This window comes from Grammomys surdaster, unplaced genomic scaffold (assembly GCF_004785775.1).
Source record: "Grammomys surdaster isolate TR1022 unplaced genomic scaffold, NIH_TR_1.0 213, whole genome shotgun sequence".
NCBI lineage: Eukaryota > Metazoa > Chordata > Mammalia > Rodentia > Muridae > Grammomys > Grammomys surdaster.
Window position 1 is genome coordinate 8,068,226 of NW_021604658.1, and position 18,459 is coordinate 8,086,684.

The 18,459-nt window shown below is 36.6% G+C and overlaps 1 protein-coding gene across 1 annotated transcript; it reads left to right on the plus strand.

Moving 5' to 3' along the window:
- Window positions 1-5,193: 5,193 nt before the first annotated feature.
- On the plus strand, window positions 5,194-5,682 carry LOC114625167 (60S ribosomal protein L23). The gene has a single exon (XM_028772457.1). The coding sequence runs from the start codon at window positions 5,213-5,215 to the stop codon at window positions 5,633-5,635; it is 423 nt and encodes a 140-aa protein (XP_028628290.1). The 5' UTR covers window positions 5,194-5,212; the 3' UTR covers window positions 5,636-5,682.
- The last annotated feature ends 12,777 nt before the right edge of the window (window positions 5,683-18,459 follow it).

Consider the following 18,459-nt stretch of genomic DNA (forward strand, 5'->3'; position numbering starts at 1 on the left):
ACATTATTTAATTTCATATAGAAGATGTATAAAAGTAGTCACATTTTATTTCTATTCATATAATTATATGCACTTTTGCCTCCATTTTATATTATATATAACCATATGTTGTACACAGTTATACTCATATTTGTATATATGGGTATAAATTAAAGATTAAATCTAAATCTCAGTTATTTCTTTACATTTGTGTTAGATTTATTTATTATTTAATGAATTCGAGTGTTATGTTTGTTCATATGTATGTATTGCACAACATATGTGTCATCGGAGGAAAGAAAAGGATATTGGAATCCAAGGGACTGGAGTTACATGCTCTCTGCAAAAACATGTACCCTTAACCATTGCACCAACTCTCCAGCCCCATCAGCAGTTTCTTAAGGAACATAACTATATGTCAACATGTCTATGTTATTGGAAGTGTGTTTGCTCTATAAAATATAGTTGCTTTCATTGGTTATAAAGTATATCAGAGAGCAGAAAGGATGAATAAGATAACATATTATACCTAACAGTGAAATCATTGCTAAAGTTTCTTCTTTATGGCCAGCAAGATATCATTTCTTTGTGAAAGTCACCGAAGAAGCATCCATAAGTTGATAAATTTCAGTTATAACTGAAGACAGATACATCAGAAATGAAATGTAAGACTTTTCAGGTACACCAATCTTACTGAGATCAGACTGGCTATTTAAAAGGTAAAGAAGAAACCACTGAACAGTTGGAAATAAGTCTGAGTTAGGAAACTGAGTCTGGAATTCTGTAGCTGGCAAGTGAACATGGGAATACAATAGAAGGAATAGGTTGTTATTTGATGAGAATGCATGCATTCGACTTGGCAGTAGCAAATTGATGACTACAGGGTATTTGTTATCTCTGGATTAGTTTTGATGGAATTACAAACCACTCCAAACAGCAAGTTAAAACAAACAGCAAGTTAAAAGAAAATTCTGCTACAACAATAAAAACTAAGAACACCCAAGTAATAATGAAATTTATGTTTTCCTGACTTCCCTTTTAAAGGAGAGAAAGATTGATGGCTAAGGCCTGCAATCTCTGTGAAAACAGTAGGCATTTTGAACTTTCATGGTCTCTCTTTAGACACAGGATAAAGTATCTGGTCTGAATGATTCTCAGCTACACTGCTCAGGGGATATAGAGAGAAAACAGTTTCTCCCACTATACCTCCATAATAATCATCACATCTGATGTGTCAAAATGTGTAGGGGTTTTCCTTACCAACAGAAAGCAGTCAGCTTTGCAGTAGGCTTGAGCTGAGCCCTCTTTAACTCAACTTAATTCAGTTGTTTTCCACTTGGAAATAACACCAGGTGAGAGAGTACCCCATAACTGCAGCAAAGCCCAGGCCACCTATCAGCTTTAACAGGTCCCCCTTTCACACTTGATTGATTTGCTAGAGTGGCACTAATAACTTACTGTGATGACAAGTTTGTACAACTGAAGATGTCACATACTTGAGTCATAAAACATGGAGATATCAAACTACTACTCGCCTGGAAGTGTCCTCATAACTGGTTAGTTTGCATACTGCTGGAAGGTGCTATGCATCCCACCTGAGGAGAAAAGTAAGCTTCAGTATCTTGCTGTGAATGCTGTTGGCTGCAATATTCTAATGCCTGGATATATGTATCTGCACAATAACGCTGTAAATGTTATAGAATTAACCAACCAGTTTCTGGCTGGACTGAATGTCTATTCCTCACAGTGAAACCCATACTTGACAATGAAATTAGTTCCAAAGAACCTTTGCATAGACATATCGTGCATCTTAAGGTGGAGGCTATTTTTATTTTTATGCTAAATAGGCATTGTACTAAACCAATTTCTAATGACTTCTTACTATACCCATAGAATCTCTCAACTCTTATTATAAAAGCATCTTCATGTAGTACATAGCTGTCAACATAGAGGCTCAAAATCAATCAAGGATAGAGAATAAGAAAGACACAGAGATGTTATCAGCTGCAAATATGACATCTTTATCATACACTATCGTCTCACAACTCAAGGATCACTGTAGAAGGGAATGGAGAGTGAGGCCTCAAAATCCTGAAGTTCTTGATTACTATAAGTAAACAATGTTTCTGGTTAGAGAAAATATGTTGCACATATATCAATTTACAGTAGCTATGACAGAATGCACGATTTCTGGAAAAGCTTAAGTCAGACAACATTCCAGCGTGAAGGGGGAAGGCGAGCATAAAGATCCAAATCTAGCTGAGGAATCATTGGCAATTGTTAGGTTCTGGAAAAAGCAAGGTTGGTTTTCTTTAAAAGTGTGGTCCCTGGTTGAACAAGCACACTCCTGTGGAAGTTCACACACACAAGAGCATATGGGCAACACAATTTGGACTTGATGCTTACAATGTAGAAGACACAACATCGGGTGGCGAGGGAATACGGGTGACTCTTGGAAAAATTGTGGAGATAATCATAAGTGCAACAAAACATCTCTGTAATATACTATAAAAGATACTTTTCATATTTACACACATATGTGTCTACACTATATCTACACACACACACACATACACACACACACACACACATGATACAATCCACCCTTCTACCCATAAGTATTTGAGATGTCTCATCTTCCCATTAAGTGGCTTTCTTTTTGATCAATTCTCTCAAAGTTAAACTGTCTGGATATTTTGTGAATTTTTCTTGTACTTTGAGGAAGAATTGTTGCATAAACATAGCAGACAAATGAACATCTGTGGAGGAGTCTAGTTGGACAGAAAGGGTATAACTAATGTTAATAGCTTCAATGGCAATACTTAGCAAGCCTGTCTGTTCGGATTTTCCTTGCTCACTCTGTATAGCAATATGTCCCCTGTGGCAGTGCTGTCTCTGAATTGAAGGTCTTATGATCTACTACCAGACAAGATAGGTCAGAAAATTCGTTATAACTAGCTCCAAGACAGAAAGGTGAGGGAACAATAGCTCCTATGATGGCCTGAGGAAATAGAAATTCCAGTTTCTATGGATTATATTTGGGAGGAAAAGGAGCAGGTGAAAGGAAGTCAGGGTAAGATGAGAGAGAAGACCTTTGCTTTCTGAACTCTAAAGCTCCCTAACATTATAAAAAAAAGTCTGCCTTTCAACTTTAGCACACTGAAGCTGCTTCAAAATTGAAGGACAAGGAGGACAAATACTATAACCTTACTATTCTAGCCTTTTTGTAGTAACATAGGAGTTAGGACTCAAAAAATAAGACTAAAACCAATACACTTACACACACACACACACACACACATACATATATATATATGTAGATAGATAAATATAGATATATGTTGATATAGATATATGATACCCATACATACATATACATAGAAGTATGTGTGTCTTGCACCTGTATTTATGATAAACACACACACAGACACACATATTTACAATATATATTCATAGTGGTATATATATATATAATTATATTTATTTACATATATAAATTACATTACAGAGGCACATGAATGAGATACACATTGGTAAGTTAAACATGATTCCTAATGTCCTTCTCTCTGTTTCTGTTCAGTCGTTCTGTCTCTGTTTCTGTCTGTCTCTGTCTCTGTCTCTGTCTCTCTCTCCATGTACACATGTGCACATGCACATATGTGTATATTGGTGTGCTTGCCTATGGGGCCACCTATTGTCCTCCATTGACATCCACCTTATTTTAATTTTTTTGAGACAAGATATTTTTTGTGACGTGGACCTCACCCTTTCTGTTATATCGATTATCTAGTGAGGTCTTAGGATCATTTTATCCACACCTTTATCCCAGATTTTATGTTACAAGTTTGCTGCATGGTGCTGAGGATATGAACTCAGGTCCTTGTGCTTGCACAGTGAGCACTTTACACAGTGAGCTACATCCAAAGTCCAGGCAATACTCCTCACTGATTAAACTCAGCTACCTTAGGATGTGAATTATGCATTTACTATTTAAAATTTTCTCACAACTCTTTCTCACAACTCACCATCCTAGGGGGATGAAATAGGGATATTTCTTCTCATTTTGTTAACTATGAAACTGAATAAAACATGAGATTCTCTGAATGGTCGTGAGAATAATGTAGAGAGTTTGCAATTCAAGGAACAATATGGTGCTCCTTAGCTAGGATATTGTCTTTTTTCACATTAACCTACACACACATTAGATCTACACATTAGATCTGAAGTTGCTGGACATGACAAAGGGCCCAAACACAAAAATCTCCCATATAAATGCGCTATCTTAAGTTAAAAATGGATTAGGGAAAGGGTAATCTATCAATATGACACTTCCCAGAAACTGCCATATACTAGCAACGAGACTGTTTACTGATATATCCTCATGGTTAAGTAGATGTCCACACTGTCATCTTTGTGAGATTGTGATAAAGGATGCCATCAACCCCAAGGCAGACAAACAGAGATGGAAACTTATCTTTCATTTAGCAAATGCTCACCTATTCCCACAACATCAGTGGAGAACATGTATGGAGACCTAGACTTCAAGGCAGCCTGGTAGGCACAAGATGATTCTCTTCTTGTGCACTGTAGGATTGTCAGAGGATGCCTGGTAGAGACTTGGAAATTTCACAAAAGCCAAGTGTCTAGATATACTAACTTTTATGACCAATGGAGGTCATCATAGGAGCTGGCCATTTTATTCTTGACAAGAAGTGAGGAATGATCTCACCCAGGTTGAATGAGGAAACTGCAATTTTATCTGGCAGTTTACCACTCAAATTGTGTTATAGGGAATTAATTTAATCTTAGCACACAGGAGGTGGAAGAAAAATTTTTTGCAAGTTCAAGGCCAATCTAGTATACATTGAACATTCTGGGCCATCATGTTGACAGAGTTAGTCCATATCTCAAAACAACTATAACAATAACAGCAACAAGAAATAATGCTTAAGTAAATCAAAGCTCTTATAAAAAAGTAAAGATTTCAATTATAAGAAATTGTGAGAAATTCAGAAGATATCAAAGTGAATGAAAAACATATAAACAGGTTTTATTAAAATCACAATTTACTCTGATTTCTTTAAGAAAATAACTTCACATATAAAGATATAGAAAGACTGAACTTAAAAATGTAGAAAATGTGAAATGTTATTTCTCAAGATGCCTGAAATCCTGGTCTGGGAATTCCTAAAGATATCAAAGGCCGCTTTCTGACTCTTTCCGGACACTCAAGATGTCGAAGCGAGGACGTGGTGGGTCCTCCGGAGCGAAATTCCGGATTTCCCTGGGTCTTCCGGTAGGAGCTGTGATCAACTGTGCTGACAACACAGGAGCCAAAAACTTGTATATCATCTCTGTGAAGGGAATCAAGGGACGGCTGAACAGACTTCCTGCTGCTGGTGTGGGCGACATGGTGATGGCCACAGTTAAGAAAGGCAAACCAGAACTAAGAAAAAAGGTACATCCAGCAGTGGTGATTCGACAACGAAAGTCATATCGAAGAAAAGATGGGGTGTTTCTGTATTTTGAAGATAATGCGGGGGTCATAGTAAACAATAAAGGGGAGATGAAAGGTTCTGCTATCACAGGTCCAGTTGCAAAGGAGTGTGCAGACTTGTGGCCCAGGATTGCATCCAATGCAGGCAGCATTGCCTGAGTCTCCAGTGTATTTGTAAAATATATTCATTAAAGTCTTTGCTCTGAGAAAAAAAAAAAAAAAAAAAAAAAGATATCAAAGGCCATGAATCCACAAGAGCCTGTTATAAATAGTCATATTTAAAGATCTTATTTTATATAACCTCTATATACCTTACCATATATTTAAATAAGTTATTGGTTATTTACAATAATACTATGCAAATGCTATGTAAATATTGTTACATTGTATTGTTTGGGGAATATTGACTGTTTAAAGTCTGTACTTGGATAGTGATTATACAGTTTTGTTTTCAAGTATTTCTGAAGTGTTTGGCTGAATCTACAGATATGACACTCTAGGATATCCAGTTTTTGCTACGATATGCAAATATTAACAAATAGGACGAGTGTCTCTGGTATCACATGAAGCAGACCTAAGACCCAAGACCAGAAATAGAAGCAAGCAGGAATCATGAGAAAGAAGCAGATCTATTGCAAAGACACAGAAATTCAAAATGTAGATCTATGGGACAACATTCACAAAATATTTAAAGTGAAAGTGATACAGTTAAAAGAGACAAGCAGTAAATCCATAATTAGAAACCAGGAGAAATGTTGGAAATTTCAACAGTTGGTGGAAAAAAACAAACAAAATGGAAGTCAACAGTGCTATATTACTCAACAACACTAAAATCAGCTAACTTTGAGAGGGTTTGGGGAAGATAGCCTCGTGAAGGCTTTTTACACAAGTGTGAGGTCAGAGTTCAAATTCCTAGCATCCTTGTAACATTAAGTATGAAAGCACACATCTTTAATGCCTATCATCTCATAGGAAGAGGGGAAGCAGAGACAGATAACTCTGGAAGCTTCAGAACAGGTATCTTCCTACATGCACCAGAGAACAAGTAATGTGGAAAGAGAGGAGTAATACCCAACGTTGTCCTCTGACCTGTCTACACACACATGAATATATACATGTTCACATAATACATCTTCCAAAAAAGAGAAGAGTAGAGCCTTGACAGTACTTTTCAGAACAACCTAACAACCAATTTCAAAGGCTGAACTCAAAGATTGTGCTTTGATCATAACAGAATAAAGCTAGGATAACAATTACAACCAGGAGCAACGTAAACACTTGCAATCTGAGCTGCACATGTTTAAGAATCTTTGGTCTGTGTCAATCATTGTGCTGCAATCACAGCTCTCAGAGGACAGAGGAAGCACACTGGTTGGCTTAAGATGACTGTGAGCTTGCAGCCACTCTATGCTACATAGTGAGAACACTCACAGTAGCAAAGGTTAGGAATTCATCTCATAAGTGTTTAACATGATCCATTAAATTGGATCTCTGGATCTCACAAGTTGGCAGAAGAAGATAAAACCCAAGAGACATTTCTTCTGACCTCCACAGGTATACATCTCTGTGGCATGTATGGGTGTGCACACAGTGCGGCATGTGTGTGCCTGAGTGCATACTCACTTTTAAAGAACAGAACAAAAATATACTGAACTGAATAATCATAACAACATGAGACGCTCACCATTGTCAGATGTGCTCAAAGCAGTTTTAGGAAAGACATGTGTAACAATTAATACATTTAAGATAAAAAAGAAAGAATGTCAATCATCAGTGTAGGTGCTTGTGTCAGAAACCTAGAAAAAGAATAGGAAGGGGAAACAATTAAATCTTAATGGAGAAGTAAGATAGACGTTAACTATATGCAACTAGGAATGTTGAGTGCAGGAGAAACGGTCTTCCCTAGGGAAGAACACACCAATTCATTATCCAATACCAAATGACCAGATTTTACTTTGTACAGCCAAGGGAAGCATAAATGTGTATGAGAACGACTTGTGAGAAAAAATGCTAGCCAAAGATTTTATGCAGTTCAGCACTAACATCAACATTATCACAACATACAACTTGTTAAAAATAAGACATTTTTAGTCTCATCAAGTTTTGTTGAATATCAATAAGGTAACAGCTACAGAGTATATACTTTGCCAATTAACATACATTTCTTCTGTTGGAATTCACACCGTTTTTCATAATTAATCCTGACCTTTCATCTTGCATTTCATAAGCTTCTTAAGAAGTTAGAAATAAATAATTCAGTACACATTTTTTTTTTCTCAGAAAAGAGACAAGCTGTTTTACTCTGTCCTCAGAGAATATATTAGATAGCTATTCAGATTAAGCTCATGGAAAATTGAATAAACAAATGCAAAAAAATACATATAGTTTCTGCAGGCAATGCATGGATGGAAATTTTCTGCTGAATGAGATTATGTGGCTATTTGTAATTCTAGAAGAATACGGCACTGTGATAGGTAGCTTCCTGTTGTATGCTATGAGCATCCAGTCTTAGCATGTATAAACCTAAAGCTCAAAATAAGTGTTTAATATTTAAATTATGTCTTTGTGTTCTTTCATATTCCACGGATATTATTGGATTCCATAAAAGGATTGTAAAAGACATATGCTAATAAATCTTTTGAAAATACTGACTATATTTCTAAAATACTCCCTTTCTCCCCCATTATGATAGCATGGTTCTCAACAGTCCTATGTAATAAATCACCCTAGTACTTTTAAATATTCAGAGGATCGTATTACCATTCAATGTTTTCTTCACATTTTGCTTTTATAGCCTTATCCCAGTCTCTTTCCCTCTACAGAACTTATATTCAAGTAAACATGTAAAATTTTGATATCTATCCAAAATATTAGTTTTCCTCTACCAAAAATGTCCTCCACAATCTAATGATCTCTTCCCATTTCCCTGTCCCATCAGCCTGTCTCTGAGCAGTGAAGTGATATCTGTAACTTAAGACCCTAGGTTATTAAAGAAGCATTTTATAGTCTTTGAATTTGGAGGTTCTCTTTTACCTCAGCACATTTATTCCTTGACATACTCAACTCACATCGATTTACATGTATTTGGGCTTAAATAATATTTGCAGCATTTAACCAGGAAATTAAAAGCTCTTTCAAACTCTGTGTCTTTCCATTAGTTAACAAATTATGTGTTCCCTTAGATGTGTTCAAGGCCTTCTCAACAATTAAACAGATCTGTCCTCATCTATGTTGGGGGATATTGATAGACAAAAGAAAAGTCACTTGAAGTGTCTAAGTATTTTGTTTTAGATAACAATTTAGTAATTATAAAGGTTTTTAAAAAGATGTCAGTGAATATAATAATCTGTTAATTCTACTTTTTAGTATTTCTTCATGACATTCTTTCACATATGTGCATTGTAGTTAATACATATTCACCCCATTACTTTCTCATCCTTTGACATACTAAAATGAATGATAATGGAGTTGATTTGTTTGTGTAATATTTAGTGGAAATTATTATTATTAATGATGATGATTGGTACAAATTATTATTTCCATTTCAGTGCCTATAGCTCCTAAGTGCTATACCCGAGACTGAGTATTAGGAGTTGAGTCACTTGACATTTGAGTTTCTCATTTGACTTCTGGGAACTGATAAACAAATTGCCCAAGAGATATATTTTATTTGCTGAATCTATTTGAAGATTGAGAAACATGATGGAGTCCATTTCCTCTAAAGGTAGGTAACTGAATACAGATACTCAACTGCTAAATTCCTTCTTTGATATCATAACCTTTTCTTACTGTCCTTCTTCAGTAGGATTATAATTTGTAAATTGATCTCAGTTCTCATGACTGTTTAGCTTATTTGTTATTGCCCAGCTTGGTTGATTTGTAATCACTGTATCTCACTAGTTCATCAGTTAGGTTACAATTTCTTCTGCCTGGGTTCTTCATACTTTTTTAGTGACTTGATTTCATTCGCCAAACACTATCTATTTTCCCTAATGATATGATTGGGGTCTGTATTTATCCTTTTCAACATAATATTTAATATAGCTTTAAAAGTCAGTGCTCTTCCTTTCACAAATAGATGTATATTCAATAATGATGATCACTGAAGACTTTTCCTTTCAAAAATAATTTTAACAATTTACACTTGAAACCAATGTGCACAGAGTCTTTAACCTGAAGTCTAACCAAATACCATGGAGCAGCAACGAACCAGAATTTGACAGCTTCTGATGGTAATTAAAGAAGAGAACAATGACCTTGCTTATTTTAAATAAAAGCCTCTTTGTAGTCTGAAAAAAACAAAGCAAGCAAGCAAACAACCAAAATCCCAAAAGTTACGAATTTTTCAAAGGTCTCTTACACTTTTGCTGTTTCATAATTAAATATTTTGTTAACATTTGTAATCATATATTCCCACTTCACACTTTCCACATTTCATTATGATGTTGTATAATGATAGAAAGTCACATGTTTATTCTTTGCTCAAACTATTTTATAGGAAAAGATATGGATATTTTCTTTCCTTTCACTATAGTTCATGGAGATCAATGGTAAAACAGATTTCTTTCCTGTAGGAAATCAGCTTTATATTTATAGAAGCTATAAGTTCATGAAAACTCAGCAACCAAACTCAAAATCAAATAACCCTATTTACTTTAGTAAATAATGTATTTCTTATAGCCGAATTATATTTTTTATAGTTTGCAGAAGGCATTGCTTGCTTAGGAATCTCTAAATGAATACCATAGCTAGGTTCTTTTCTGTGTATCTCTCTGTGTGTGCATCTATGTGTTTCTAACAATAATTCAAACACAAATCACAAAATTAGAGACATATATCAATATAGAAGGACACCTCCACATTTTCATTGTTTCAAGCAATATATTTTAATATTTATTTATCTATCTATCTATTTATTTATTTATTTATTGAAATGCTAGAGATTTATTTCAGGGCCTCATGTATTCAAGGTAACCATTCTATCAGCTATCTTACCAGCCCTTAAAATGTTTGAATGTCTTTAGATGAAAGGCACTCTTTATGTCACATCAATCTTGCTAGATTGCTTCAGAGAACCAAGGAGAACTCTCTCTCTCTCTCTCTCTCTCTCTCTCTCTCTGTCTCTTTCTCTGTCTCTCTCTCTCTCTCTCTGTCTCTCTCCCTCTCTCTCTCTCCTCTCTCTCCTTCTATGTGTGTGTGTATGTATGTGTCTGTGTCTGTGTGTATGTGTGTGTGTGTGTGTGTGTGTGTGTGTGAGAGAGAGAGAGAGAGAGAGAGAGAGAGAGAGAGAGAGAACATGTGCACGTGTGAGCTGCACTGCAGACTTTATGAAATTGATATTGGTACTACTTAAAAGTGTGAGAGTATATATGAAACATTCTGATTTTTTAACTGAGTTTGGAAACCTCCTTGTGGCAACAATAATCTGGGCTGAGAAGTGGCTGCCTCCTTTAGACAGGAGCCATTCCCCAGAGGGTCACCTTGTTTATTGTCTCTCACAGCTGACCTGATTCATTGATTTGCTTTGTTTGCCAGAGCCTCTGTGTATGTGACCACTGACTTAATAGAACACAAAAGTGAAAAAGAAAAGGAATGCAAGGGGAGAGGAAAAATATGGAGTTTTACCAAACATAAGGTCGTGTTTTATTATGAAACATACACTAATTGTTAATGGAATTAATGCTATCATATACCATGGTGAAAATAGTGAGAACAATGTAAGATTTACAGCCAGGGACCTGTAATCTGCTTCACTTCTGTACCCATCACTGAGCATATACAAACCACACTACTCCTCCACGTTATCAAATGGACCACCTTCTGAGCAGTTGTAAGCTTGTCGTTATCCCAGAGAGCCTTTATATGCCCTACTTTCTCATGCATAATGTCTCTATTATTAATTGATATCTTACATTAATGTGCTGAATCAATGAACCTGTATAAATGTTTTACGAAAACCTGTAACTGCATTAGTGTCTGTTTTGGGTATCATACATTCTACTAGGTGTGTGATTTCAGCTATGTGACATTCTGGAAGACCAAAACTGTAGAGAGAGCAAGAACGTCATTAGCTGCCAGAAATGTAGGATGGGAGAGGGGAAAAATGATAGCACAAAGGGAAATGCTATTAGAGTGGACACATGACATCAAATTTTTATCTTCTGTTTGTCAGTCTTAGTTTCATTATCTTTAAAAGAGAGATAGTAACATCTGACTGTAGAGTGCAATGTTTCGACTTTGGTTATATACCTTTAGCTCACTTTATATAGCATTTTTTAATTATTAAATGATACTTTTATCTCTTATCTGAATTTTCATCCAAGTATGCATTGCATTTTAATCATGTACATTCCACATTACCTTCCTACAGCTTTCCCTGGAGCCTCCCAACATGTCGCCCTCTCACCTTTGTGTCTTCTTTTTATGAATATCTACAGACAGCAAGAGATTGCCCTTTGGTTTCCGAGGGCTACATTTCTATGAATGGGAAGAGACAGAGAATCAAATATCCTTTTGAGTTGCCTAGCCAGTGTCTAAAGGATAGAGGGATATGAAAGGTCCCTTTCTCACACAGTCAATAGAACTCTTTCCTGAAGACGAGGATGGAGTGACACTCTGCTCTTTTATGTCCACACTGCACTCTTGGCTTTCCCTGCTCTCTTGATGTGCAACTATAAAATTTTTTGTCTTACTACTTTATACAATACTTACCCTGATATCTGATACTGAGTACTGCCACCTAAAGCACTACAGAAAAAAAGTTCTTTGTTAGACTTTTGAGAGACAAAACATAAATACATGGAAATGAAATGTTAAAACTCAGAAATGATGTGATCATATAATCTTAAAAGTCAAAAGAAACAGAGTAGGAAACTGTCCTTTTAATATGAAACAAATAATGTATTTTACAAAACATAGTACTATAAAATATTTCTCTTTGAAATCTCTATTGAATTTACAGTGTCTCCCAGTGCCCTAAAACTCAGTGAAAGAATTCATACAGCTCTTATATAATGAAAGACTCAGCAACAGAATAGAAGTCAGGGGACTGTATTTTGATGTCAGCCATGTTGCTTCTCTAACTGATTTCCTTTGACTCTGTGAGAATAATAAGGAATGAATACTATGATATCATGGTTTTTCTTTAAACTATGCTATTTTTAAACTCAATATCTCTTCCCCCACCCCCTTTTTTTAGTAGACCATGTACTTTGATTGTTCACATGAGCATCTCTGAACCATATTTTTTTTTCTATTTCATCTTTCTAATTTTTTTTTCATGTGTGGCTATCTTTTTCTTTATTTTCTTTTTGATCTTTGCTGAAAGGCTCACATGAAAATTGAGAGCATTTTTTTTATATCATAGTAGAAATTTTAACATCTCCTTTGAATGGCCTTAATTTGTTCAGTGGATAATTGGGTAATTTTGATATGTATTCTGTATGCCTACTGTGGTCTATCCATATGATAGTCTTGACTTTGCTTATGGTAATCACTTTGTTTCATTATGATAACCTACCATTCTCAGTGTTAGAATCTACTTTAATTGGCAAAATCTGAGGACCAAACATTTAGTTCTCCATTAGATGTGAATTTTAATGGGCTCAAAGAGACAAAATAAGACTTAAGCTAACATGTGCACCTGTTTTGTTAATTTTTTTTTTAGATGATTTATTTACATTTCCTATGTTGTCCCCTTACCCCATCCCCCACCACCCCCTCGGAACCCCCAATCCCCTTGCCCCTCCTCTTTCTTCTCTGTGGATGTAACCTCTATCTACACTCCCCACTCCCACCTCCCCACCCTCAAAATTCCCAGCCCCTGGGGCATCCAGCCTTCATGAGGTCAAGGTTCTCTTCTTCCACCTATGCCCAGCAGGGCCCTCCACTTTTACATATTCAGCTGAAGCCCTGGATCCCCCCCTAAGTGCTCCCAGGCTGGTGGTTTAGACCCTGGGAGCTGTGGTTGGTTGGTATTGTTGCTCTCCTCATGGTGCCATAAATCCTTTCAGCTCCTTCAGTCTTCACTCTAACTCCTCTATTGAGAACCCCATGATCAGTTCAATGGCTAGTTGTGAGCATCTGCCTCTGAATATATCTGACTCTTGAAGGCCTCTGAGGAGATATCCATATCAGGCTCTTATCAGCATGCACTTCCTGTCTTCCACATCAGCATCTACCTTTGGTGATTGCACATTGGATAGATACTCAGGTGGAGTGGTCTTGAGACGGCCCCTCCTTCAGTTTCTGTCCCTCACTTTGTCTCCATATTTGCTCCCTTGAGTATTTTGTTGCTCCTTCTAAGAAGGACCGAATCACCCTCACTTGGTCTTCCTTCTTTATGGGCTTCATGTGGCCTGTGAGTTGCATCTTGGGCATTTCAAGGTTCTGGGCTAATATCCAATAATCAGTGAGTGAATACCATGTGTGTTCTTTTGTGATTGGCTTACCTCACTCAGGATGATAATTTCTAGTTCCATCCATTTACCTAGGAACCTCTCGAATTCATTGTTTTTAATAGCTGAGTAATACTCCATTGTGTAAATATACCACATTTTTTGAATCCATTCCTCAGTTGAAGGACATCTGGGTTCTTTCCAGCTCCTGGCTATTATAAATAAGGCTGTTATGAACATAGTTGAGCATATGTCCTTATTATATGTTCGAGCATCTTCTGGGTATATGCCTAGGAGTGGTATAGCTGGATCCTCGGGTAATGCTATGTCCAATTTTCTGAGGAACTGCCAGATTGATTTCCAAAGTGGTTGCACCACCTTGCAGTCCCACCAACAATGGAGGAGTGTTCCTCTTTCTCCACACCCTCGCCAGCATCTACTATCACCTGAGTTTTTAATCTTAGCCATTCTGACTGGTGTGAGATGGAATCTCAGGGTTGTTTTGATTTGCATTTCCCTGACGACTAAGGATGCTGAACATTTCTTTAGATGCTTCTCAGCCATTCGAGTTTCTTCCATTGAAAATTCTTTGTTAAGCTCTATACCCCATTTTTTAATAGGGTAATTTGGTTGTCTGGAGTCTAATTTCTTGAGTTCTTTGTATATATTGGATATTAGCCCTCTATCAGATGAAGGATTGGTAAAGATCTTTTCCCAATTTGTTGGTTGTCGTTTTGTCCTATTGACAGTGTCCTTTGCCTTACAGAAACTTTGCAATTTTATGAAGTCCCATTTGTCAATTCTTGATCTTAGAGCATATGCCATTGGTGTTCTGTTCAGGAACTTTTCCCCTGTGCCCAAGTATTCGAGGGTCTTCCCCACCTTCTCTTCTATTAGTTTCAGTGTATCTGGTTTTATGTGGAGGTCCTTTATCCACTTAGACTTGAGCTTTGTACAAGGGGATAAGAATGGATCAATTTTCATTCTTCTACATGTTGTCTTCCAGTTGAACCAGCACCATTTGTTGAAAATGCTGTCCTTTTTCCACTGGACAGTTTTAGCTCCTTTGTCAAAGATCAAGTGACCATAGGAGTGTGTGTTCATTTCTGGGTCTTCAATTCTATTCCATTGATCTTCCTGCCTGTCTCTGTACCAATACCAGGTAGTTTTTATCACTATTGCTCTGTAGTACAGCTTGAGGTCAGGGATGGTAATTCCTCCAGAAGTTCTTTTATTGTTGAGAATAGTTTTCGCTATCCTGGGTTTTTTGTTATTCCATATGAATTTGAGAATTTCCTTTTCTAACTCTGTGAAGAATTGAGTTGGGATTTTAATGGGGATTGCATTGAATCTGTAGATTGCTTTTGGCAAGATGGCCATTTTTATTATATTAATCCTGCCAATCCATGAGCATGGGAGATCTTTCCATCTTCTGAGATCTTCTTCAATTTCTTTCTTCAGAGACTTGAAGTTCTTGTCATACAGGTCTTTCACTTGCTTGGTTAGATTCACACCAAGGTATTTTATATTATTTGCAACTATTGTGAAGGGTGTCATTTCCCTAATTTCTTTTTCAGTCTGTTTATCTTTCATGTAGAGGAAGGCTACTGATTTGTTTGAGTTGATTTTATAACCAGCCACTTTGCTGAAGTTGTTTATCAGGTTTAGGAGTTCTCTGGTTGAAGTTTGGGGGTCACTTAAGTATACTATCATATCATCTGCAAATAGCGATATTTTGACTTCTTCCTTTCCTATTTGTATCCCTTTGACTTCTTTTTGCTGTCTAATTGCTCTGGCTAAGACTTCCAGTACTATATTGAATAGGTAGGGGGAGAGTGGGCAACCTTGTCTAGTCCCTGATCTTAGTGGGATTGCTTCAAGTTTCTCTCCATTTAGCTTGATGTTGGCTACTGGTTTGCTGTAAATTGCTTTTACTATGTTTAGGTAGGGGCCTTGTATTCCTGATCTTTCCAAGACTTTTATCATGAAGAGATGTTGAATTTTGTCAAATGCTTTCTCAGCATCTAGTGAGATGATCATGTGGTTTTTTTCTTTAAGTTTGTTTATATAGTGGATTACATTGATGGATTTCCGAATATTGAACCATCCCTGCATTCCTGGGATAAAACCTACTTGATCATGATGGATGATTGTTTTGATGTGGTCTTGGATTCGGTTTGCTAGAATTTTATTGAGTATTTTTGCATCAATGTTCATAAGGGAGATTGGTCTGAAGTTCTCTTTCTTTGTCGGGTCCTTGTGGGGTTTGGGTATGAGTGTAATTGTAGCTTCATAGAACGAATTGGGTAGTGTTCCTTCTGTCTCTATTTTGTGGAATAGTTTGAAGAGAATTGGTATTAGGTCTTCCTTGAAGGTCTGATAGAATTCAGCACTAAAACCATCTGGTCCTGGGCTTTTTTTAGTGGGGAGGCTTTTGATGACTGCTGCTATTTCCTGAGGGGTTATGGGACTATTTAGATGGTTTATCTGCTCCTGGTTTAACTTCGGTACCTGGTATCTGTCTAGGAAATTGTCCATTTCATCCAGGTTTTCCAGTTTTGTTGAGTATAGGCCTTTGTAGTAGGATCTGATGATTTTTTGAATTTCTTCAGTTTCTGTTGTTATGTCTCCCTTTTCAGTTCTGATTTTATTAATTTGGATACTGTCTCTGTGCCCTTTGGTTAATCTGGCTAAGGGTTTATCTATCGTGTTGATTTTCTCAAAGAACCAACTCCTGGTTTTATTGATATTTTGTATTGTTCTTTCTGTTTCTATTTGGTTGATTTCAGCCCTGAGTTTGATTATTTCCTGCCTTCTACTCCTCCTGGGTGTATTTGCTTCTTTTTGTTCTAGAGCTTTTAGTTGTGCAGTCAACTTGTTAGTGTGTGCTCTTTCCAGTTTCTTTTTGTAGGCACTTAGAGCTATGAGCTTACCTCTTAGCACTGCCTTCATGGAGTCCCACAAGTTTTGGTATGATGTGTCCTCATTTTCATTGAATTCTAAAAAGTCTTTTATTTCTTTCTTTATTTCTTCCTTGACCAAGTCATCATTGAGTAGAGAGTTGTTCAGTTTCCATGTGCACGTGGGTTTTCCATTGGTTTTGTCATTATTAAAGACCAGTCTTAGTCCGTGGTGATCTGATAAGATGCAAGGGATTATTTCAATCTTTTTGTATCTGTAGAGGGTTGTTTTGTGACCAATTATATGGTCTATTTTGGAGAAGGTACCATGAGGTGCTGAGAAAAAGGTATATTCTTTTGTTTTAGGATGAAATGTTCTATAGATGTCTGTTAAGTCCATTTGGTTCATAACTTCTGTTAATTTCAAAGTGTCTCTGTTTAGTTTCTGTTTCCATGATCTGTCCATTGCTGACAGTGGGGTGTTGAAATCCCCCACTGTTATTGTGTGAGGTGTAATGTGTGTTTTGAGCTTTAGTAAAGTTTCTTTAATGTATGTAGGTGCCCTTGCATTTGGAGCGTAGATGTTCAGAATTGAGAGTTCACCTTGGTAGATTTTTCCTTTGATGAGTATGAAGTGTCCTTCCTTATCTTTTTTGATTAATTTTGGATGAAAGTCGATTTTATTTGATATTAGAATGGCTACTCCAGCTTGTTTCTTGGGACCATTGGCTTGAAAAATTGTTTTCCACCCTTTTATTCTGAGGTAGTGTCTGTCTTTGTCACTGAGGTGCGTTTCTTGTATGCAGCAAAAATCTGGGTCTTGTTTGTGTATCCAGTCTGATAGTCTGCGTCTTTTTATTGGGGAATTGAGACCATTGATGTTAAGAGATATTAAGGAAAAATAATTGTTGCTTCCTGTTATTTTTGTTATTAGAGGTAAAGTTATGTTTGTATCTTCTTTTGGGGTTGTTGGAAGATTACTTACTTGCTTTTTCTAGGTTATAGTTTCCCTCCTTGTGTTGGCATTTTCCATCAATTATCCTTTGAAGTGCTGGGTTTGTGGGAAGATATTGTGCAAATTTGGTTTTGTCATGGAATATCTTGGTTTCACCATCTATAGTGATTGAGAGTTTTGCTGGGTATAGTAATCTGGGCTGGCAATTGTGTTCTCTTAGGGTCTGTATGATGTGAGTCCAGGCTCTTCTGGCTTTTATAGTCTCTGGTGAGAAGTCTGGTGTAATTCTTATAGGTCTGCCTTTATATGTTACTTGACCTTTTTCCCTTACTGCTTTTAGTATTTTTTCTTTGTTTTGTGCATCTGATGTTTTGATTATTATGTGACGGGAGGTATTTCTTTTCTGGTCTAGTCTATTTGGTGTTCTGTAGGCTTCTTGTATGTTTATGGGCATCTTGTTCTTTAGGTTAGGGAAGTTTTCCTCAATAATTTTGTTGAAGATATTTACTGGCCCTTTAAGTTGGGAATCTTCATTCTCATCTATACCTATTATCCTTAGGTTTGGTCTTCTCATTGTGTCCTGGATTTCCTGGATGTTTTGAGTTAGGAGTTTTTTGCATTTTGCATTTTCTTTGACAACTGTGTCAATATTTTCCACCGTATCTTCTGCATTTGAGATTCTCTCTTCTATCTCTTGTATTCGGTTGGTGATGATTGCGTCTGTGACTCCTG

Excerpts from the sequence above, each read along its gene's own strand:
- LOC114625167 (XM_028772457.1), top strand. The coding sequence starts at position 5,213 with ATGTCGAAGCGAGGACGTGGTGGGTCCTCCGGAGCGAAATTCCGGATT.